General features: G+C 42.1%; 1 protein-coding gene across 2 annotated transcripts in view; it reads right to left on the bottom strand.

Moving 5' to 3' along the window:
• Positions 1 to 4,520: 4,520 nt before the first annotated feature.
• The window catches only part of LOC308257537 (doublecortin domain-containing protein 1-like), a gene marked incomplete at its 5' end in the record, with an annotated part of 130,027 nt that continues 111,401 nt past the window's right edge, over positions 4,521 to 23,146 (bottom strand). For both annotated transcript variants that reach the window (XM_080687425.1, XM_080687424.1), the window contains 4 exons: positions 4,521 to 4,893; positions 10,481 to 10,621; positions 14,013 to 14,122; positions 16,686 to 16,836. In XM_080687425.1, coding sequence (XP_080543551.1) covers positions 4,831 to 4,893; positions 10,481 to 10,621; positions 14,013 to 14,122; positions 16,686 to 16,836 — 465 coding nt within the window. In that variant the 3' untranslated portion in view covers positions 4,521 to 4,830. The remainder of the gene's footprint in view (positions 4,894 to 10,480; positions 10,622 to 14,012; positions 14,123 to 16,685; positions 16,837 to 23,146) is intronic.

Raw genomic sequence — 23,146 nt, forward strand, 5'->3', positions numbered from 1 at the left:
AGTACTTAGCCCATAGAAGGTGCTCAATAAATAAAAACTCCTCGCATGAACAAATAGACAACATGAGTGCAGGGGTTTAGTGCCCGTGCTTTCAGCTCCAGGCTTCACCCTGGCCCTTCTTAGTTGTGAGACTGCAGGCAGGTTACTTAACATCAGTGCCTCAGTTTCCAGATCTGCAAAATGGAGCTAATAACACGTGTGAGGACTACACAGGTTCATGAATGAAAAAACGAACAAGGTGCCGGATACAGAGCAGGCAACTTCCTAGCTTAGCATTCCTTGCCTCTAACACCTGTGCTCCTACCTCTTCTGATGACCCTGGGGGTAACCGGGGAGGTGGCAGCAGTGATGGTTAGTTAAAATGATATTCTCCTGAGGTCCCAAGAGAGGAGAATACAAATTCAATAACGTTTCTGAAGTCATCTCAAAGTTTGTTGTACTCGACCTTTGTCAGAATCCAGTGTATCTAAAACTTGAGAGCCTTCTGATGAATCAGCTATTATCAGTCAACATTCAAGACCCAGAGAGGACAGGTGGATTTCCCAAGGACTCACAGCTTGTTGAGTGTAGCAGAGCTAATTCCTGACTTACTAACTCCGAGTCTTCTGCTCTCTTCCCCAAGCTCCATAAAAGAGAGCTTCCAAAGTAGAAAACAATTATCTTATGCACATGTTATTTTTTATATCACCATTCACTCATTTACTCACTCAACAAATATTTTTCAACAACTATGTGCATTTGAATATCAATATGTCTGAATAGACAAATCGATATTCCTTTGTAGCATTTGTCTCTAGTTGTTTCTCTACCTGTTTATCCGTTTCCCCTTTTTATTGATTGTGTGCTTCGATGAGGCCAGTTAGTTCCGTGAGAATGAAGACCCTGTCTCCCTCAGCATTATAGCCCTAGCTCCCAGAGCAGTGCCAGCATATCACAGGAATCCTAATATATAAAAACCCTGGGTCGTAATGACCAGTAATGACTGGGGGCTGACCAACCGGAAGTCACTGCTGGCCCCGCCCCCGAGCAAGCAGATAGGGGCAATCAGGCAGGCAGGCAGAGTGGTTAGGGCTGATCAGGTAGGCAGACCAGCGGTTAGGGGTAATCAGGTAGGCAGGCAAGTGGTTAGGGGAGATCAGGTAGGCAGATGGCCCCTCGCTGGGCTTGCCCCGCCCCCAAGCAAGCATTAGGGGCAATCAGGCAGGCAGGCAGAGTGCTTAGGGGCAATCAGGCAGGCAGACAGAGTGCTTAGGGGTGATCAGGTAGGCAGACCAGCGGTTAGGGGTGATCAGGTAGGTAAGCGAGTGGTTAGGGGCAAACAGGTAGGTAGATGGCCCCTCGCAGGGCTGGCCCCGCCCCCCAGCAAAGAAAGAGGGAGGCCCAGGCCAGCCAAGCCATCGCACCCCAGCCTGTTGCCTGCAGAGGGAGGCCACTGGTGGCAGGGGAGGGGGGGCAGCACTGCACAGATGGCAAGCAGTGGCAGTGGCAGGGGTGGGGCCAGCTGCCTGCAGCCCAGGGAAGAAAAGCCCCAATAGGCCCTGATCTCAGTCCAGGCCTTGGGACCTTACCTGAGGGGTCCCGGATTGTGAGAGGGTGCAGGCCAGGCTGAGGGACCCCCACCCAAGTGCACGAATTTTCGTGCACTGGGCCTCTAGTTCCGTAATATGTTACATGGACCAATGGTGCCAATTTCCTCTGGGCTTGGGGTATTCCTTTCTTCTCAAGTACTTGAGTAAACCACATTCCTAAAAAATATGTTGTTAGCACCTTTGAAGTAGTGTTTACTAATGTTCACCTGCAGCATTTGCCTCTCCCGCCCCTGTTGAGGATCAGAAGTTCCCTTCTCCTCACTTACACGTGTGTCATAACCCCTCCCCTATGCCCACAAGGCAGCTCTGAGATGTCATAGATTGTACTAGTATGCATGAATGAAAGAAAGCTCAACATTTTGATGCATTAAGGCCTGGGGTGTGATGGTTCCTCTATATTTAATATAGCATTAAAATTCTGTAACATAAAATATCTTATTTTGAATTCAAAGTCTATGATCTCTTTCTTCCCCCCTGTAATAATACAATGGCACATACTTCTTTTATATACATTTTGTATGTCTAATTTTGGAGACTATTCAATTATTGTTATTCTCTTTTCACAGATGGGGAAATAGATGTCCCATGGGTAGTCAGAAACCCTGCCACAGCTGAAACTCAGCTCCTCATTTGATATTTTACAAACATTTAAGGAGCACCTATTGTGTTCCAGGCACCGTGCTGGGCTCTGGGAACAAAGCAGAGAACAGATTGAGCAGCCTTGGAGGGTGTCTTTGGCTCCCAGCTGAGTGTCCTTCCTAATATTAGGACTCTAGCCAAGTACAGTGACATTAAATTATAATCCAATATATTTTTCATATAAAAATTACAGTTTGAAGGAGATTTCAAAACAGTACCTTAAAGGGAGTTAAAAAAAGCTTTTTAACATCATTTCTGACTGGTAGTACAGTAAGCTTTGACTAAATTAACTGAAGTACAGTTGTAACATGACTTGCAATAAAATGATCAGCAAGTTACCAGAATGTGTGGAAATATCGCCACCTTATATAAAAGGTAAGTGCACTAAAGTAGAGCAGTGGAGACAGCAGGGGCTTCCAAGCCAACAGGTTTTCTAGGGTTAGTAGCACTGACTCCCGGGCAGGCAACGGCATCTTCGGCCACTCCTCTACTGGTCTGCCCAGCTGCCGCTCCCCGATTATTCTCCTGACAGGCAGCAGGGAAACAACACGTATTCCCTTCTGCCTGTAAGAGCAGCAAGTAAAACAGCTTTGTGATGGTAAGAAATGTCAACTTCATTAGCTTTTTTCTTCCAGGTAATAAGTGCTTTCTCTAAGGAATTCCCAAAGTTAACAACAGTGTGTAAAGAAGCTTATATTTCCTTCTTTTTTCTCACTTAAGACTCATAGATGCAAAAATCACACTCAAAGGTGATAAGAAATCATCATGATTTATTGTTTTTTAATGTAACAACATAACATATTACCACAGTGAAAGTTAGAATCTGTTTCATTGTCCATGTATTTTGAACTCTTCCATTGAAAAGTACAGATCCTATATCCTCCGAACCTTAAAGATTATGGAACTCAGAAATACCTTCTCTTATATCAGTTGTTCTTTTTTTTTTTTAATAACTTTTAAAAAATTTTATTTTTATTGACTCAGAGAGGAAGGGAGAGAGGGAGATAGAAACATCAATGATGAGAGAGAATCATTGATTGGCTGCCTCTTGCACACCCCTCCCCTCACTGGGGGGGGGGGGATCAAGCCCACAACCTAGGCATGTGCCCTTGACCAGAATCGAACCTGGGACCCTTCAGTCTGCAGGCCAACACTCTATCCACTGAGCCAAACCAGCCAGGGCACCAGGAGTTCTTTAGTTGGAGTTTGCAGCTGTTTTTCAGGTAGACCTGTGAGCCTCATGCAATATGAAAGAAACTATTTTTTGTAGGTCCATTTTGTGTTTATGGCCTTTCAAAAGATTCTCAAAGGGGTATATGAACCAGAACAGTTTGAGAACTCCTTACAACAATCTATTGAGGTTTTGAATGTTGTCAATTCATTTACAAGGAATTTCACATAATTTTTAAGTATTTCTTTCAATTTGCCATTTGAAACCAAAATGTACAGTCATCAAAGATATATTTCAAGAATATCGGAGGCCTGGTTGACACCATGACATTTATTTCATTTGCACAGTTTGGAGAAGTGTTTCCAGCTTCTGAAAAGCAGAAAGGACTATCCAATTAGTATAACTCCATTTCATTTGACTCTGAGGGTTTCAGTTCCCGCACAACTGACTGAAATGAAATTCTATCAAGTAGATCCACTGTGCCTGTTGCACAGTTGTAATGCCAGTCTGTGGTTCACAAGAGTGAAAGATGGCTGAGCCTCATCTTCCCATCATGTTGCTCTGGCAGGAGGACTCCTGGGCATTATCCCTGGGCCCTTGTGGGCACAGCCCTGTCCCTTGATGTACTTACCTTCTGGTTGGGGAGACAAGATATGCTCAATATAAATGTAATCCTCCCCCACCCACCCCAATAGGCCACTCTATAGACTGTAAAAACTAGAGAATGTACACAGGATTTTACTTGAATATAAAATATCTATGGCGAACACTGTCCTTGATTATGATGTGTCTTATTAGAAATTTTTTTTTAAATATATTTTATTGATATTTTACAGAGAGGAAGGGAGAGGGATAGAGAGTTAGAAACATCGACGAGAGAGAAACATCGATCAGCTGCCTCCTGCACACCTCCTATTGGAGATGTGCCTGCAACCAAGGTACATGCCCTTGACCGGAATCGAACCCGGGACCCTTCAGTCCGCAGGCCGACGCTCTACCCACTGAGCCAAACCGGTTTTGGCTCTTATTAGAAATTTATAGATAATTTATAGATGATTTATCAGTGTTGATAATTCTTCAAAATCTGCCCATGAAAAAGCCAGTCATTTTAAATATTTTTAAAAATATGTTTTATTGATTTTCAGAGAGAGGAAAGGAGAGGAAGAGAGAAATAGAAACATCAATGATGAGAGAGAGTTGATCAGCTGCTTCCTGCACGCCCCTACTGGGGATTGAGCCTGCAATCCGGGCATGTGCCCTGACCAGGAATCGAACTGTGACCTCCTGGTTCATGGGTCAATGCTCAGCCACTGACCCACACCTGCTGGACTAGTCATTTCAAATGATACATTTTAGGACTAAATTTTTAAATAAATGACCCAGATTTCTTTTATAGAAGTGGATTTTCCTAAATTCAGAGTGTTCTGCAATCTAAATAATAGGCTTTTCTGTCACCGTCTTCTGTTTACAAATAGGCGAAGAAAGTTTTCTTTCCTGTAAGAGAGAGAGGGAGAGAAAGAAAATATTTTCACACACACTAATTTATATACATATCCATGAGGTTCAGTAGAAGTTGCCATTTTTAAAATATTTATCAGAATAGGTGGATTAAAACTTGATAAGGTTTGTAAAATTTATAGAGGCATCCCTTTCAAGGCCTGATGTGAGTTATGAAATCTAATTTTGTTTTCATGGCTCTGTGATAAAATTTTATCAATGTTATAAAAGGGGTCTTTACTAAGACTGACCGGAAATCAGCACTGTCTGGCTGGGCAATAAAAACACATTCCTTAGCTGCAAAGTGTCTGACAAGCACAAGGTTTACCTGAAATTGATCGATAAGTCTTCCTTTTACAGTTGAGTGCATTCACTTTGCCTCATAGGATAATAGTTTTCTTTTTAATGGTTTTTCCATTAATATCGGACTCCAGTGTTAGTAAGAAACATGAAAGACATAAAAGGGAGAGAGACATGCCTTCCAGAAAGAACGCTGTGATCTTTTAGGTAGAGCATTGGTGCTCACGTGAAGTGCATGTGCGGGTGAGGGTTGGGACTTTTGCTGCTGACTGTTATGAATTGAAAAGTGCTTTCCCTCCCCCACCGTATTCACTGCCCCCCGCCCCCCCCCGGCCCCACCGACTCCCGTAGCATCTTAGACTGTGATCTTATTTGCAAATAGGATCATTGCAAATGTAATTAGTTAAGATGAGGTCATCCTGGACTAGGGTGGGCCCTTAATCCAATATGACTGGTGTCCTTATAAAAAAGGGAAAATTTGGACACAGACCGGCACATAGGGAGAATGACATGTAAAGGTGAAGGCAGAGATCGGGTGATGATTCTACAAGCCAAGGGATGCCAAACATTGCTGGCAAACCACCTAAAGCTAGGGCGGAGGCATAAAACAGAGCCTTCCCTCACCCGCTTCAGAAGGAACCAACCCTGCTGGCACCTTGATCTTGGACTTCTAGCCCCCAGAACTGTGAGACAATGAGTTTCTGTTGTTTAAGCCTCCGGTTTGTGGTACTTTGTTGCCAGAGCCTTAGCAACTAATACACGGATTAACACAGCCATTGGGGTAAGAAATGAGACCCCTGATGGCTTGCGGGGTCCTAATGAGCTGGCCAGGGCCACTCCTGTGCCCTTGGCAGTGCTCCTCCTACCTCGGATTGAGCATCCAAGTGCAAATCACTTTGCCTAACTTAGCCATCATCGGGGGAAATCTTCCACGCCCGCAGGGACTACTAGACCATACAACTATTCCTTGAAGGCATCTGTGAACTCAGTTTTAGAATGACCAGTAACCATGCCTGAAATTTCCACAGCACCGATTAATGGAAAAAGCACAGGCTTTGAGGTTAGGCAGATCTGGGCTCAAATACCAGCCCTGCCACTTATTGGTTGGTGGCAAGATATGTCACCCCTCCGAAGCACAGTTTCATCATTTGTGAAATGTGAAAGTGGAAGTAGAAAACAGATCTACTTCTGAGGGTGGTCCTGAGTATGGAATGAAACAGACAACAGTGTAGAAGGCCAACATGTGTTCTGATGCGTGTAGACACTCAGCAGCGTTCATGCCCTTTCCCTTCCATGTTTCTGATTTGATCCTCATACCGAAGGACTTGCCCAGCAGGGCAGGAGGCAAGACCCAATTCAGGCCTTTTGCACCAAGCCCGGAGATCTTTCCCTGGGAGGAACCACTCCAGGCCTGGGCCACCACTAAGCTGTGCCAATCCCTCCCTCTGTCACTCTGATAACATTTAAAGTGGGTTTCTGAGAGTCGAGATGATCTGGATGCAGGTCTTAGTGAACACCTGTAGAAAGACCCTACCAGGCAGAGAGATAGGCTTCCCAAGGTCACTGGGGGGCTTGCTGTCCAATTGAATCTCACTACTGAATCAGAATCAGACTTTTAAAGTTGGGTGGGACATTTTAGAGAAGAGGAAGCAGGAGCTCAGATGGGACTCCATCCACTTAGCATCGAGTTGAATGATCTCATAAACCACAGTCTAATGTTCCTTCCATTCTATTATGGCCCCTGTAGCTACAGTGTCTGCTCAGGAATGGAAGAACCAGAATAGGCCCAAGGATAGGTAAAGTATTCTCAGAATAAACCTTTGTCGTTGAAATGTGGCTTTAGTGGAATCAAGGTGCCTCCCAGCTCTGTGATGCTGAGAGCAAGACCAGGTAAAGGTGGACTTCAAGATGGTGCTGCAACAGTAATGTAGCGAAGGGGTGGGCACATCAGTGCTCTTTCACACCTACACTCAGGGTGGTGCGTTTTGCTCATCTCAGCCCCAGCTGCTCTTTAAGCAGCTCATGGCAGTTTCCGAGTAGGTGGAGGGGGTGAGGAGCAGTGACTCGTGTTTGGAAATCTCCTAAATTGGCTGACTCCCATTTACATGCTGTTTCTGGCAACAGAGATCAGTCTGGGTCACCTCCATGTCACTGAGTAAATATGCTGAAAATTATTACTATTTCAGACAAATGTTTAACTCTTCTCAGATTATCTATGACACCCCAGGCCAGAGTCACAGCAATCTAACCTGGGAGTGAGTTTATTTTACTTGGTGATTTATGGAATGAGAATTCTGGGCACTCTGTGGGACTAATTTAATATGAAACATTCAGATGTCTGTCTTATAATGCCATTCATCTTTCCTTAGCCTGCCTGCACCAGGGGGCATGTGGTTCAGAGAGCAGGCTCTCCCGTCTCAGCCACAAATCATCACACTTGTGAAAGGGGGTGACATGTCTTCCCTTCCAAGCCCGGCTGCCTGCAACAGAGAGGCAGCCAGCAGTTAAGGGTCCATCTGGGCACTGATGAGAGAAGAATGTTTTCTACTCTATCAGGCCTTAGGAGTGTTTTGAAAGTTACAACTAGCAAAGAAGGGATCATAGTCAACATTAGTTTGCCATGTGATAAAAGAAGTTCAGTCAGTCTCTACTGCCTTGTCAACAAGTGCAAGGCTTGTTTTATAACAAACTTGTGTAATAGTCTGTGGATTGATGTGATGATGCATGCCTTAGTTCGGGCTGCTGTAACAAAGTACCATAGGCTTTCAAGCAACAGAAACTTATTTCTCACAGGTCTGGAGCCCGGAAGTCTGTGATCAGGGTGCCAGCCTGGTTAGGTTGTGGTGAGAGTCCTCTTCTGGGTTGCTGACTGCTGACTTCTCCCTGTATCCTCACATGGCAGAGAGCAGAGCAGAGGAAGGAAGCTCTCTAAAAAAGGGCACTAATTCTATTCATGAAGGCTCCATCCTCATGACTTCATCTAATCCTAATTACTTCCGAAAGACCCCACCTCCTAATGCCATCATATCGGGGCATAGAATTTCAACACAGGAGTTTCGGAGGGACAAAATATTCAGTCCGTCATAATACACGTGATGAGGTAAATGGAGTGAATGTGTCTCCGTAACTTGCCAACCTGAGTGTGCTTAATTTAATATGAAAGGCCTAGTCAGGCTTTCATATTAGTCCCTTTTGATGGCTCCCCATTGCACTTAAAAAAAGAAAATTTCAGCCCAGCCAGCGTGGCTCAATGGTCGAGTGTCGACCTATGAATCAGGGGGGTTCACAGTTTGATTTCTGGTCAGTGCACATGCCCAGGTTGCAGGCTCGATCTCAGTGTGGGTATGAAGGAGGCAATTGATTAGAATCTCTCTAATCATTGATTTTCTATTTCTCCCTCTCCCTCTCCTTTGCTCTCTGAAATCAATAAAAATATTTTTTAAAAGGTAAAATAAAAATTCAAACTCCTTAGTGTGACTGATGAAGCCCTCCAGAATAGGTGTGTGCCCACCCGTCCCTTGCTTCATGCCCGTTACACCAACGTTCGAGACCTCTGCACTGTCCACGTAGCCACACCACTATTGCATACACCTTGGCATGCCCAGCGCCCAGAACAGTGAGTGCCTGGCTATATTTACACAAGAATTAGTTCCTTGAAAACTCACTTTCTGTCTTCTAAGGAAAGCATCTCCCAACTTATATGGATTCCATTTATGGGCCAAGAGAACTACTTTGAAAATTAATTTTTCTAAGAGTATTTGTTATGAAATGAAATAATATCCTGTGGAACTTCACAGTTTTCGATGAGCCTGCCAGGACTTAGAGCAAGCACAGGGAGGTTTAGCCTCCCCACAGCGAGAAGCTCCTACAGTGGAGAAAGGGTCACTTTGGTAAATAGGACCCCTCCCAGTCCCTGTTCTAAAGCTTTTCCTCTTCGTGCAATCAGAATGCCTAAGAAAACTCCAGGAAGCTGACTATGGCTCCCACCCTCAAAATGACTGCTCCTTTATAAATGTACCCTAACCCTGACATTATTCTTATGACCTTTAAGATTTCATCGGCACCGAAGGCAGCTTAATTAACATGGGAAACTCAGCACCTCAACTCATTTGATTTGCCTCCAACGTCTGGGCCTGGTTATAATCTCTGGGTGGGTGGTCTGGACACAAGGACATTTCAAGGAAATGGTGATGACTAAACGTGAGGACATTTAGACTCAGACTCTTACACAAAGAAGCAAGTGCTTGCCTCCATAACCTCTGAACATGAGAATAACAGTGTCCATAGGGTTCTTGAAACCGTACTTAGCGCTTGGGCCATGCCCAGCTGGTGGGCACAGAACTCCTGGGTGGGCTTCTCACGTGTGGTCAGCTACCGCTCTCTGTTCCAGAGGCTCGTCGAATGCAGACGCCCTGCCCCACCTCCGAATAAGAATCTCTGCTTTTGAGCCTGGGACTCTGTGTTTTATCACACCTGTGCATACATTAAACTTTGAGAAGCATGTGAAGGAAGCATTCTTGCTGACCCACGAATGGCTCAGGGAGGATTGTTTTTAAGATAAAGATGGGATTTAAGGATTCTCAGAAGAGAAAAGCAAGGAAGACAAGAGAGAAGGTCAAAAGGCAAGGAGAAAGAGGACAGGAAGGAAGAGAGGGCGTGATAGAAATCTAAAAAGCAACATAATAAAATCTTATGCTTTGCAGGGCGCTAACCCTGGCATTTCTTGGGGTTCCTCCTCTCCTCCATTCCTCTCCAACTCGGTCTGCAGGCTTATTTAAGGAGAGTGTGCCTTTAGGCACCTTCCTTTAAAACAGTTGCCGGTGGTGGCACCTAGAGATGACTGGCAGCTGCCTCAGTTGGTCTGACAGCTGACATTATTGACCATTCTCACCCAGGCTAACACACCAATAGTAATTCCTAAGTTGGACACATTAGGACTGTTAAGTCAGGCCCTAATGGAGCCAGCAGCTGACTGCACCTTGTATCTAGCCATAAACCAGCACAGGATACCGCAGATAATGAGTGATGGCACGTGCGATTCAGCATCACCATTTTCCTTGCGGTATAAATACAATTTCCTGTCTCCTTTCTTCCTCCCTCCCCCGACCCAGTTGCACCATGGACGTAAGCACTTCCTCACTCCTCATATATTTCCATTTGCACATATGGTGCAGGGTGACAGCCTATGGATAGTAGTGTCACATCACAGACGGGAAGAATTAGAAAATATGAGCTGGTAGCAGGCACCCATTGAACACCCATGGTCCGCGGCCGGTCCACTTACTTTCATCAGCCCTCTCCCGAGTGGTTTTTGTTGATCTTGCTCTGCAGTTGCTTCTGGCCAAGCAGCCCCAACCATGCCATTTATGCTGAATTCTAGTTTATTGTACTGAGAACAAAACGGCTGCTCGTTCTTTCGGCTCACCTAGAGGAGGGGTTGAGATGTGCTCAGAGGCAGGCGGGAACTGCAGACACTGGTGTAATAAAAACAACCGAGAAGCGCCACTGGGTCCAAATTCCACTTAACCCAGGACATTTACATGGGATTTTGTAATGTCCTTAAGTCACAGAGACTTATAGGTTTTGATCGCTCTCTTCCAAATGATGCCAGGAAAAATCAGCTGCCTTGGTCAATCGCAAATCTCAATGGCACTCAGCACACCTGGGCTATTATTAAAGGTTAGCCCACAAATGCTGCAACAGCTATTGGCCCCAATTTCTAAGTGATTCTCTCTTAAAAGAGAACAGGTGTGTCTTTACCTTTTGTTTTTCTTTGTTTGTTTGTTGCTTTGTTCTTTTGACCCGCAAACAAATACTTAGTTTATATGAACAATCAAGAAAAATAAAAAGGAAATTCAAGGTTATTGCTTTAAGAAGCTACCTCTGCATTTTGAATCATTGCTGATGTGTCCTGTTTTATAAAGCTGATATAAGCACCCAGATAAAATGATCCTTATTTATAAATGCTGTTGGTTAACCTCAGAACGCCTGTCAAAAGGCATATTGCTATTAGTTCACTTGCATAGAAACATACAACTTCACTCCAACACTTCATCAGACAACCAAAGCTAGAGTAGGGCAGAAACATCTAGAAAAGTCCTTCCCTCCAGGACAATCATCAATGCTGACCTGTTTGGTCATCACATCTAGATCACCTTAAGGGTGTTTGTGAGCCAGCAGGAAATACATTTCTGGAGTAAGCCAGAGACTTGAGGATGGTTGCTATAGTATTTCATAATAAATGGTTTCCAGTTGATAGAAAAATATTGAAATGTGACTTATACATATGAGGCTGATTCAAATTCGATAAAAATGGCCCCAAAGGAAATTACTGGGTTTATTAAAAGCCTAGGAGGGCTGAACAGAATTGCAATCATCTTATCCTGGAGTCCTTGCTGAAGGTGGGGTAACTGCTCCCCAGTCCACCTTCAGGCCAACCAAAGAGGAAGGTCAGTAATAAGGAAAGAGCAGGGCTGGCCTCAGTCTAAGCTAGACAAGCCATCGTCAACGAGGCCAGTGTCGCTGGTGAAATGTGATGTGTTGATGACTGTTATATTACATCTAAAATCCCATTTACTAGTAATAGGAAAGTTCAGTGCAGAGTCTTGCCTTATGTCTCCCAGTACTTGATACGCATTGTGTGATATTACCAATTTTCGCTTCAGGAGTATTCATGTGCCACAGTGAAGACTTCACAGGAATTTGCACATTTTATTCAGGCTGAAATTATGCCATTTTCATTGCAAATCAACTTATCTGTGGCAGCAAAATGATAGGTACTTTTGCTCCTAGAGAAATGCCTTTGTTTTCAAGATATTTTGGAAAAATATAAAATGCTCTGTGTCTATGGGGATTGTGATCCTGTCATTCTAAGGAGAGGCTCAGCAGGTTAAGAATCCTGTTGGTTTTATGCTATACACCTGAAGTTAATACGAAATAATACAGAATATAAACTGTAGTTGAAAAAAAATTTAAATTAATAAAAATAAAAGAATAAAAATAAAAGAATCTTGTTAGCCCACTTTATAACTGGGAGCTCATTCCTTAAGCCTTGTTGTTTGAACTTTCTTGCTGTTTTTTTTTTGGTTGTTGTTGTTTTGTTTTTTTGTTTAAAAAAGAAGAACAAAACAAAATGCAATCTTTTCCTTCTATGCACCGCAAAGCTATTCTGGAATGCCTTCGCATCTCTAACATCCACTGTACGTAGAGAAAATGTCTGCAAAAGGGCAAATTGCTGCGGAGGTAACACATGAAATTTCACCTCACCGTGCTCTGCTTTTAGCAGGGTTGGAGGCGGCAGCTATTTATTCATGCAGCCCCACTGACTGGAAGACAGGGAGTAAATACTGGGCCTTCTGCAGTGGTTACCCAGAGCCCCATTCAGTAGAGATGATCTACTGCCTCCCTGCATCACATTAAAGTGGTGGATGGAGGAGTGAGCCCAGCTGAGCCATTCTGTACACACCTAGCCAGGTTGCAATTTATATTCAGACAGAGTTGTGAGTGGCTTTCAGAGGAAGAGAGCGAAAAAGAGCATTTCTCTGGAAATGTTCCACCCACACCGGAAACCAAACTCTGATTTGTCACTGCTATTTTTAAAAAATCATTCTTTCATCAGCGCAGGAAGAAACTGACACCTAAGATTGCTAAGAATTTTCCTTGACCTCGCTATTAAAAAAAAAAAAAATTATTACATGATTTTTTTCTTCAATTTGTGTATGTACCCTCTCCCTGAGTTTCTCTCTCGAGGACACGGCCCATGACTTTTGGTTACTGAGCTTATGCCCACAATTATGCAGCTTCACTCTTGTGCACAGCATCTAGCCTGCCCTGTACAGTCCTACACTGTTCCTACAGGCCAAACCCGGGGGAAAACGGAGGAGGAGAAATGGACTCACGTGGCATTCGGTGGCTACCAGCCATTTCCTTTTCATTCAGTAAACACAGGATTTTAACATGGAGATTTGGAAAATATGGTGGCTGAGCCAGAAAAATGTCAGTCTGGGTCAAATTTAATGGTAGGTGGTCAAAGAGTCTATTTTATTATTTAAGTATAAATATAACTTGACACCACTAAGTTATTTTTCAATAGTAACTAGTAGTCTTTTTTTCCTGGAAGAAAATATACTTAACATAGTTATTTTACTGGCATTACTTTGTCTAGTTCTGTTCCCTTTCCAGGAATAGGTCTGAGGAACCAAATGCTGCTCTACGTAAAATGTGAAGGTAATAGCTTTTTAAAGAGACAGCATAAAATTAAAAAGGATGGAGGGAGAGGGGTGGGAAGAGATTAGCCAGAGAACTTCTATGCATACATGCATAACCCATGGACATAGACAATAATGCAGCGAAGGCCTGCGGGAGAGGGTACGGAGGTGGAGGGTGTCAATGGGGAAAAAAGGGAACATCTGTAATACCTTAAACGATAAAGTTTAAAAAAAAAAAAAAGGGAGCGGGGCGGGGGGGGGGGGATGGCCCTGATTGGGTGGTTCAGTTGATTGTAGTGTCATCCCTACACCAAAAGGTTATGCATTTGAATTTGATTCCCGGTCAGGGCACATACCTAGGTTGTGGGTTCCGTCCCTGGTCCAGGCACCTACAGGAGGCAACCAATTCATGTTTCTCTCTCACATCTATCTCTTTCTCTCTCTCTCTCTCAAAATCAATAAAAACATATCCTTGAGTAAGGATTAAAAAAATTAAAAAGGATGAATAATAATCACATCAAGGCAAATATATTAGTACACATATATAGGCTATACAGGCAAAATACAGCACAAAATATGATGGCCCTGCTAGAAATCAAGTTGATGTACCAGAGACTGCAGCTTCTCAGGTGGAGACACCACGATGTCCGTGGCTTCAGGGCCCTGCTGCCTTCGGATTCTGGCAAAACTGGCTCTGACCTCCATCAGTTGTTTTAACTCTGTTAAAAAAATATTTTGAGAGGCAAGTCAAGGCATTTATGGAAAATCATTAAAACTCCAGGGTAATGAGACACTGAAGTTTCCTCAGAAATCCTTGACTCCATGCCGGACTCTCACTACACACTTGACTTGCTTATCGTATTGGATATGTGTTAACGTTCTTGGGATTTCTACCGAATGGCAGTTGCTGGAGAGGGCTTCCTTCCAGGCATGTTATAAAGCCTGAATTGAAAGCTAACCTAGGAGTGGTCTAAAAATTGAATCCACTGAGAAGATGGTAAACACAGCAGTGAGAACAGTGTTCAGATCTCATGACAAATGGCATAAAGCACTCTTTTAATTTTGTCAGGGGTATTTATGAAAGAAACCATTCTAATGGCATCTGATTTGTTTTGCCAAAAACCCAATGTGATTTTTTGATGACTAACTTCCACATGCAAAATGTTTTTACATTATAGTACACAAAATAAGTTATTATAAAGTATTTAGTTTTGAAACTCCTAGGCTGTCTTGTTTTCTACTACACATAAGCCAAGAAGCCACAGAAAAACTGAGTGAAGTCATTAATTAATTAAATGTCCCTTCATAAGTATATAAATGCTAATAGCCTTTCTCTTTTAAAACATTCTGAATATTTAGATTTCTATAAATAATTATTTCTAACTTAATTCTTTCAGAAAAAAAACAATGAGATGACACTCATATAGTAAACTAAGTTTCTAAAGTGCAATTAAATTAAAAGTTTGTTATCAATCAGATTTTTTAGAACACGTATCACTTACTGGAAAGAATTCAGACAATTGCAGAAAACCACTAACCATACACAGGTGTTATGGGGACCCACTTTCATAAAAAAGAATCAACATTCACATCATAGTAAACCACGTGCTTACAAAATTGAAGATGCAAAAACAAACTTTGGTCCACACAACCTAGTCACAGGTTCACAGAGCCAACAGGGAGGGAAATGGTAGGGAGAGTGATATTTGCATTTCCAATTTTCTCTCTTCCCTTCACAGTTTTTATTGGTAACGAGCCTGCCTCTGGGAAAGCAGCCTACATTTCTCACTGTATTTTGGATACTCTTTGACTAGGTTGACTGCAGCATTCTTAGCTTTATTTATCAGAGAGGTCCAATGAACACAGAGAGGCCAGGAGGCTGAGGTCCAGATGACAGAAGGCCAACCCAAGAGTATGAAAGATTAAGCATACCAGTAAATGATGAAGGGATTCAGTAAGTACCTCCTACTATTCAATTGTGTTGTAATCTTTCAAGTGTGTTCATATACTTAGATTGAAAATTCTTTCAGGAAAGGAACCCTGAAGGGTTTCTTTTATAGGCTATGTACTTTGGGAACACACAAAGCTGTCAACTAATACCAATGATAAGAACCCCAATGATTGGCATAGTCTTCCAAGGAACCACATCATGAGGGTCTGCAGGAGCTGGGGTGTTGGGTAATGGTGAGTGACAGGGACAATGGAATACAAAGAATACAAGATTGGAGCCTCTTCCTTTATATAGGAAGGTGCTATAGGAATAGTTGTAGCACTCCCCAAAAACAGTTCTGGTCATCCCAATAAATTCCTATTTCCCTACTTTTTAGTCTTCATTCCTATGCTGTTACAGTCCCTTCTTGACTAAAAGTAAAGAACTGTTTGAGAAGTTTTTGGTTTACATACCTTATATATAACATAGTAATAAAGAAACAATCTAGCTTTATTACTTTAGAAAACCAGATAATTCACTTCCTAATCTTTTAATTTCTTTAGAGTGATAGCAATGCTCTTCAGAATTTCCTAAAAATGATGTCTTTGCTGATATATGCTTACCTACCAAAAAGAGCTTTAAATTCCTCAGGATAAATAAGATAAAGGACAACAGTTGGTTTAAAAACAAATACATGTTCTTTTCCACTATTATTTATCAAAGAAAATTATCATAAAACAGACAAAATAATAAAATGAGTATCTATTTACTTATTACTAAAGAAAGGAACTCTACCCAGCTGGCGTGGCTTGGTGGTTGAGCATTGACCTATGAACCAGGAGGTAATGGTTTGATTCCAATTGGGACACACACCCAGGTTGCGGACTCGATCCCCAGTGTGGGCTGTGCAGGAGGCAGCTGATCAATGATTCTCTCTCATCGTTGATGCTTGTTTCTATCTCTCTCCCCCTCTGCCTTCCTCTCTGAAATCAATAAAAAATATATTTTTTAAAAAGAAAGGAAATCTGTAAACCAAATATAGTTGTTATTCATCAAACACTAAATTTTAAATAATTTGAAAAGTAGGAAGACAGTGGAGCCTCACTTTCCTGGGGGTTCGTGCTAAGGAAATACCTTCAAATTAGGCCCTTTAGAATCCCTACAAATAAGCCCCTTGGATAAGGCACAAGACTAACATAATTTTGATTTTTGTTTAACTTTGAATTCTTTAGAGCAAACAGTGTCATAAGTTTATACATTTAACTTTAGTAACATGGAATAGAACAGTGTAGAGGAGGAGTTCTTGGAAGAAAATACTGAATGATTTAATTCTTTGGAAACTGTCACCATACCTTTTTGGGTTACGAAGCCATGTCCCGTGGACACACAGATGACCATGTCTCGCTCTATTTGGTCCCAGGACAGAATCGGCTCTCCCCCGGGGGTGTACAGGGTGCTGGCTGGGCGGGCCATCTTCAGACGAGCTGAGCAGTCATCCAGCAGCTGAAACACCAAGGTACACACTTAGCATTGGAAGGTGGATTGTCACAACATAATTAAGTATTAAAAATTCAACTCTTTTAAGAGAACTAGTGTCCCGATTTGAACACTCCTTTTACTTAAAATTGTTAGAAAGAGATATAAAAGGAGATGAGAGAAAGACATAAGTTTACTCAAGTGCTTGAACAATGAGGAATGTCAGGGCTACTGGAGAAGAATCCAGAATAAATTAAACTTGAACAATCTTCAAAAAAAGTAGAAGAAAAATTTCCTGTCCCAAACAGGCCATGTCTTCGGATCAAATAGGTTAATGCAGGATAAATCAAAGTTAATAAGTCAAAGTTAATTTAAATATAACTGGGTGGAAAGTACGAATTTCAGACATGGGGGAAAATTGAGATATGTTTAGACCTGTTTTCTGCAACAATGAATACCTAAGAGAATAAAGCAGAGTCTATGAAGTTTTTAAGGGAAAAGGTTTTTAACATAAAATTTCAATATCCAGCTAAATTATTACTTTTGGCTATAGGAAACAAAAGATATTCTCATGTATACAAAAAGTCAAAACCATATTACATCATTTCAGATTAAGAACTGAATGAAGTAAATTCCTTCACTATGGGAAAGCCATAATATAACATGACTAATATTAGGCAGTAAGACAACTAGAACACAGTTCGACTTCTACAAAAATAGTCAGAAAAATAAACAAATTAAACATTTTAAAGTAAGTTTTCATAGATAAGTAAATACGTAAAACATCACCAAAAAGGGACATGGGCAAGGAAAAGAAAAGCTAAACAATTCTAATTAACGATTTACATATAAATGTGTTCATTGGAGTATGCTTTTTTTAAAAAATAAATCTTTATTGTTTAGATTATTACAATTGTTCCTCTTTCTCCCCCCATAGCTCCCCTCCACCTGGTTCCCACCCCACCCTCTGCCCTTACCGCCCGCCCCTCCTCCCCCCCGCACTGTCCTCATCCATAGGTGTATGATTTTTGTCCAGTCTCTTCCCGCACCCCCCACACTCCTTTTCCCCCGAGAATTGTCAGTGCACTCCCTTTCTATGCCCCTGATTCTATTATATTCACCAGTTTATTCTGTTCATCAGATTTTTTATTCACTTGATTTTTAGATTCACTTGTTGATAGATATGTATTTGTTGTTCATAATTTTTATCTTTACCTTTTTCTTCTTCTTCCTCTTCTTACAGAATACCTTTCAGCATTTCATATAATACTGGTTTGGCGGTGATGAACTCCTTTAGCTTTTTCTTATCTGTGAAGCTCTTTATCTGACCTTTAATTCTGAATGAGAGCTTTGCTGGGTAGAGTAATCTTGGTTGTAGGTTCTTGCTATTCATCACTTTGAATATTTCTTGCCACTCCCTTCTGGCCTGCATAGTTCCTGTTGAAAAATCAGCTGACAATCATATGGGTGCTCCCTTGTAGGTAACTAACTGTTTTCCTCTTGCTGCTTTCAAGATTCTCTCTTTGTCTTTTGCTCTTGGCATTTTAATTATGATGTGTCTTGGTGTGGTCCTCTTTGGATTCCTTTTGTTTGGCATTCTCTGCACTTCCTGGACTCGTAAGTCTATTTCTTTCAGCAGGTGGGGGAAGTTTTCAGTCATTATTTCTTCAAATAGGTTTTCAGTATCTTGCTCTCTCTCTTCTTCTGGCACTCCCATAATTCTGATGTTGGTACACTTGAAGTTGTCCCAGAAGCTCCTTACACTATCTTCATATTTTTGGATTCTTTTTTCTTTTCTGGTTGGGTGTTTTTTGCTTCTTCGTATTTCAAATCTTTGACTTGATTCTTGCGATCCTCTAGTCTGCTGTTGGATCTCTGTATAATATTTTTTATTTCAGTCAGTATATGCTTAATTTCTAGTTGGTCCTTTCATATCCTCGAGGGTCTCGCTAAATTTATCGGCCTTTTCTAGAAAATTCTTGAAAAACCTTATAACTGTGGTTTTGAACTCTATATCCAGTCATTTGCTTTCCTCCATTTCTTTCATTTGTGACCTGTTTCTTTGTCTCCACATTTTGGCTGCTTCCCTGAGTTGATAGAGTGCTTTGTGTGCTAGGTGTCTTATAGGGCCCAGTGGCTCAGCCTCCCCAGTTACCTGAGGTGGACACTCTTGGTGCACCCCTTTGTGGGCTGTGTGCACAGTCTTGTTGTAGTTAAGCCTTGATTGTTGTTGGTATCACTGGGAGGAATTGACCTCCAGGCCAATTGGCTGTGAGGATCAGCTGTGTCTATGATGGGGAACTTCTGTGCTGGAGACACCCTTATGAGACAAGACTTGCTTCAGTGGGGATTTGGTGTTCACTAAGTCTGACCCCTGAGTGTGTCCTTTATGGATCTGAGGAGCTGTAATCTGGATGGTCCCACTCTGACCCCTGGGTACACTGGCTCTTGGATCTCCAAGGAGGTGCTAATTTAGGCTCTGCCTGAGGCCACCCAGCAGGAGCTATGGAGAGATCTGCAGGTTCCTCATCTTTGTTTGGGGTTTGGAGGTGCCCAGATGAGGCCCAGCTGTGAAGCAATGCAAGCTGCTGCAGGGCCTTGGGCCTTCTTTTGGATGTTCTGGGTCTCACTGACTCAGCTGCAGTTTGTTAGGTAAGTTTAGAATTCAAAGGACCCGGCCATTCATATGCAAAAGCCTCTGTGCTCAGCTTGGATGGGGCGGAGTCTCAGGGTGGAGCAGAGAGTCTTGGTTTCCCGTCAGCCCTGCCCTAAGAGGTCCCCTGGGTCTCAGTGTCCAGCGGTAATCGCTGCAAGCACCTCTGAGAGAAAGTCGCCCTCGAGTTTCGCCCGCTGCCAGACAGTCCAGTTTCTCCTCGTATGAGTCTGGGTCCCCAGAGTCTCACCCCGAATTGGAGTTCAGAGAGGTCGGGAGCTTTTGTCTCCCTCCCAATTGAGAAAGCCAGCTGTGTACTCAGTTGCCAGCCCTCTCCATGCGCGCGCCTCTGTACCTCTGCCTTCTGCAGCTCCCGTGAGTCTTAGTGTGCTTTTCTCTTTCCTTCTAGTTGTAGAATTTCCACTCAGCCAGCCTTCCTGTGGTTCTGGGTGATGCCCGTTTTATCTTTTAGTTGTAGTTTTGAAATTGTTGTGCGAGGCAGCATTTTAGGTGTTTACCTATGCTGCCATCTTGGTTTCTCTGGAGTATGCTTTATAATAGCAAAAATTTAAAAACAACTTAAATGGCAAACAACAGAAAACAGGATGAATAAATAACAATCCATCTATTTGACAGAATATAATGATACCATTGAAATAATTAAATTGTATGGGTAAAAAGTCACAGTAATGTTTTAGGTGAATAATACAGATTGCAAAATTGTATATGCCCTGTGATCTACTATGATCACAATGACAAAAAAATTATGACTCTATAGTAATCAAACAAATATATCAACTAAAATTATAATAACTTTGGTGATTTTTGTTTTTTGACAGAATTTTCATTTCCTTCTTGGTGCCTTTTCTTTTTCTAATTTTAATACAGTGTCTACCAGTATATACTGTTTTATAATTAGAAAGCAGAATGTTATTCAGAGAACCAAAAACTTCACTTGTAATAGATTCATATGGCTTCCCTTTGCAATGTTTCTAAAATTTCCACAATAGTCACTGTCTTAGACTGCTTGGGGTCCCAAAACAAATATCATACACTGAGTGGCTTAAATGGCCAAATTTACTTCTCACAGTTCTGGAGGCAGGGAAGTCCTAGATCCAGGTGTTGGCTGGCTGGTTCACTTTCTGGTGAGAGCTCTCTCCCTGGCTTTGCAGACAGCTGCTCTCTTGTGTCCTTACACAGTAGAAGAGAGAAATCTCTCTTTTCCTCTTCTGATAAGGCCACAAATCCTATCAGATTAGGGCTCTACCCTTAAAACATTATTTAACCTTCATTACCTCTTAAAACTGGCCCTTCAGATATAGTCACATTGTAAGGCCTCAAGATAAAAATGTTAAGGGTATATATACCGAGTGGCCAGATTATTATGATCTGTGAATATATATATATATATATATATATATATATATATATATATATATATATATACATTAGAGGCCTGGTGCATGAATTTGTGCATGGGTGGGGTCGGCCAGCCTGGCCAGGGGGAGGGGACATGGGCGGTTGGCCAGCCTGCCTGCTGGTTGAACTCCTGGTCGAGGGGACAATTTGCATATTAGCCTTTTATTATATAGGCTATATACTGAGTGGCCAGATTATTATGCATTCAGAGATCATAATAATCTGGCCACTCAGTGTACTTCAATTCATAGAAGTTACTCATTTTTTTTTTCCTGCTCTAGTGCTGTCCTAGAAATAAGTATTGGTAGATCTCTTGAAGAAACTTGTATGGCTTGAAAATATTCCACATAAAGGTAATGCTTATATTTTTTACTAATTTACCACTAAAATGTCACAATTCTATAGAGGTTATGTTTCCCCCTAATTAGAGAAATGAACATTATTTAAGAAAAACATATACCAAGTGCAAAATATGAATTAAATATATCACTATTTCATTTGGTTTTCACAAAGATCTGTTTACATGAGACAAATTCATTGAGTTTACAAAACTCTTTTAAAAATAAATTTGAAAATAATGTATTTTCAGCAAAATTAGATTCTAAAATACCTAGTCAGCGTACGACCTTTAATGTTTGTAATTGCTGCCATAACAAAAAGCTCAGAACAAAGGAACAATGTTCTATGCATCATGTCTCTCCCACAATCTATTTTGTTACTTTAATTTTCCTAGACCAGGTCTTCTCAGGGCAGGGACCAAGGGCAACATTGAACTATTGCATATTCCCTGTGGGCATGAGGTACTTGCCCCTACAAATCAAAGGGAGCTGTTTCTCATTCTTTCAGCTTCCACTCATACATTGAGAACTGTCCCTGTTTGATAGAGAACACACTGACTTTGAGATTCTGTAGAATAGGAGAGATGTTGCAGGAATGGGAGAAGATGAATGCTTCCAGTCAATAGAAGGAGGGGCCCGAGCAATCATAAATCAGAGAAAGATGTTGGCCCTGAAGAAAGAGCCAGTAATCCGGTGAGGAAGCCACCTTGGTGCATGGATGACAGATGAGCCTAAAGCAGTTGGAGATGAGAGCGGCTCTGGCAATGTTCAAAGAGTGGGTAGGAAGGATGTGGTTAAATCATTCAGAATGGCCACAGCAGTGAAACAAGTTGAGGAAAAGCCTGCATTAGATGGGATTCAAATACTGTCTAGGGGCTTCATTACAGAGTATAGAGTGAAACTCTTTGAAATGTGTCCTGTTCCTCATTCTTCTGGCAAAAGTGCCAACCACTGAAACTTTTAGCTTCTCTGGAATTGGTGACATTAGCCAGATTCCCCCAGGGAAATCTGAGCCCAACTCTTCCTGTTGTGTATTTGTTTCACACACAAGTCCACTCTGTAGAAGTATTCTTGACAGCCTGATAGCCTGAGATGACACATTTCCAGCTGATCACAGAGAACCTTAGGCAGGAGCCTAAAAACAAGAATAAAGGACATGGAAAAGGAAAGGAAAGCAATAAGAAATAACTTAAAAATAAATAAATAAAGCAAAAGGCTGGGCCATTGTGGCTCAGCAGTTGAGTGTTGACCCATGAACCAAGAGGTCCCAGGATTGATTCCCAGTCAGGGCACGTGCCAGGTTGCAGGCTTGATCCCCAGTAGGGGGCATGTAGGAGGCAGAGGATCGATGATATTTCTCTCTCATTGATGTTTCCATCTCTCTATCCAACATACTTCCCCTCTCTCTAAAAATCAATAAAAACATATTTAAAAAATAAAGCAAAATAAAAACAACATGCCAAAAACTTTCTAGGCATCTCCTAAGTATCTTTCTACAGACTGAAGCCACATTAATCTTCCCAAAACATTGCTTTCATGATACCATTTCCCTATTCAGAGACAACTAGCGGCTCAAGTACTTCAGTTGGGGGTAGTGTGATAGACTGAATTGTGTCATCCTCCAAACTCATAGGTTGAAGCCCTAACACACAATGTGACTATATTTAGAGAAAGGGCCTTTAAGCAGGTAAGTATGGTTAACTGGGGTCATAAGGGTGGGGCACTAATCCCACAGGACTGTGACCTTATGTGAAGAAGAAGAGATGCTAGAGCTTTTCTCTCTCCTCTCCATGCATGAACAGAAGTAAGGCTCTGTGAGGACACACAGCAGGGAGAAGGTGGCTGTTTGCAAGCCATAAAGAGAGGCCTTGTCATAATCCAACCCTGTGGGCACCCTGATCTCAGACTTCTCAGCCTCCAGAGCCCT

This window comes from Plecotus auritus, assembly GCF_963455305.1.
Source record: "Plecotus auritus genome assembly, chromosome: 9".
NCBI classification, from domain to species: domain Eukaryota; kingdom Metazoa; phylum Chordata; class Mammalia; order Chiroptera; family Vespertilionidae; genus Plecotus; species Plecotus auritus.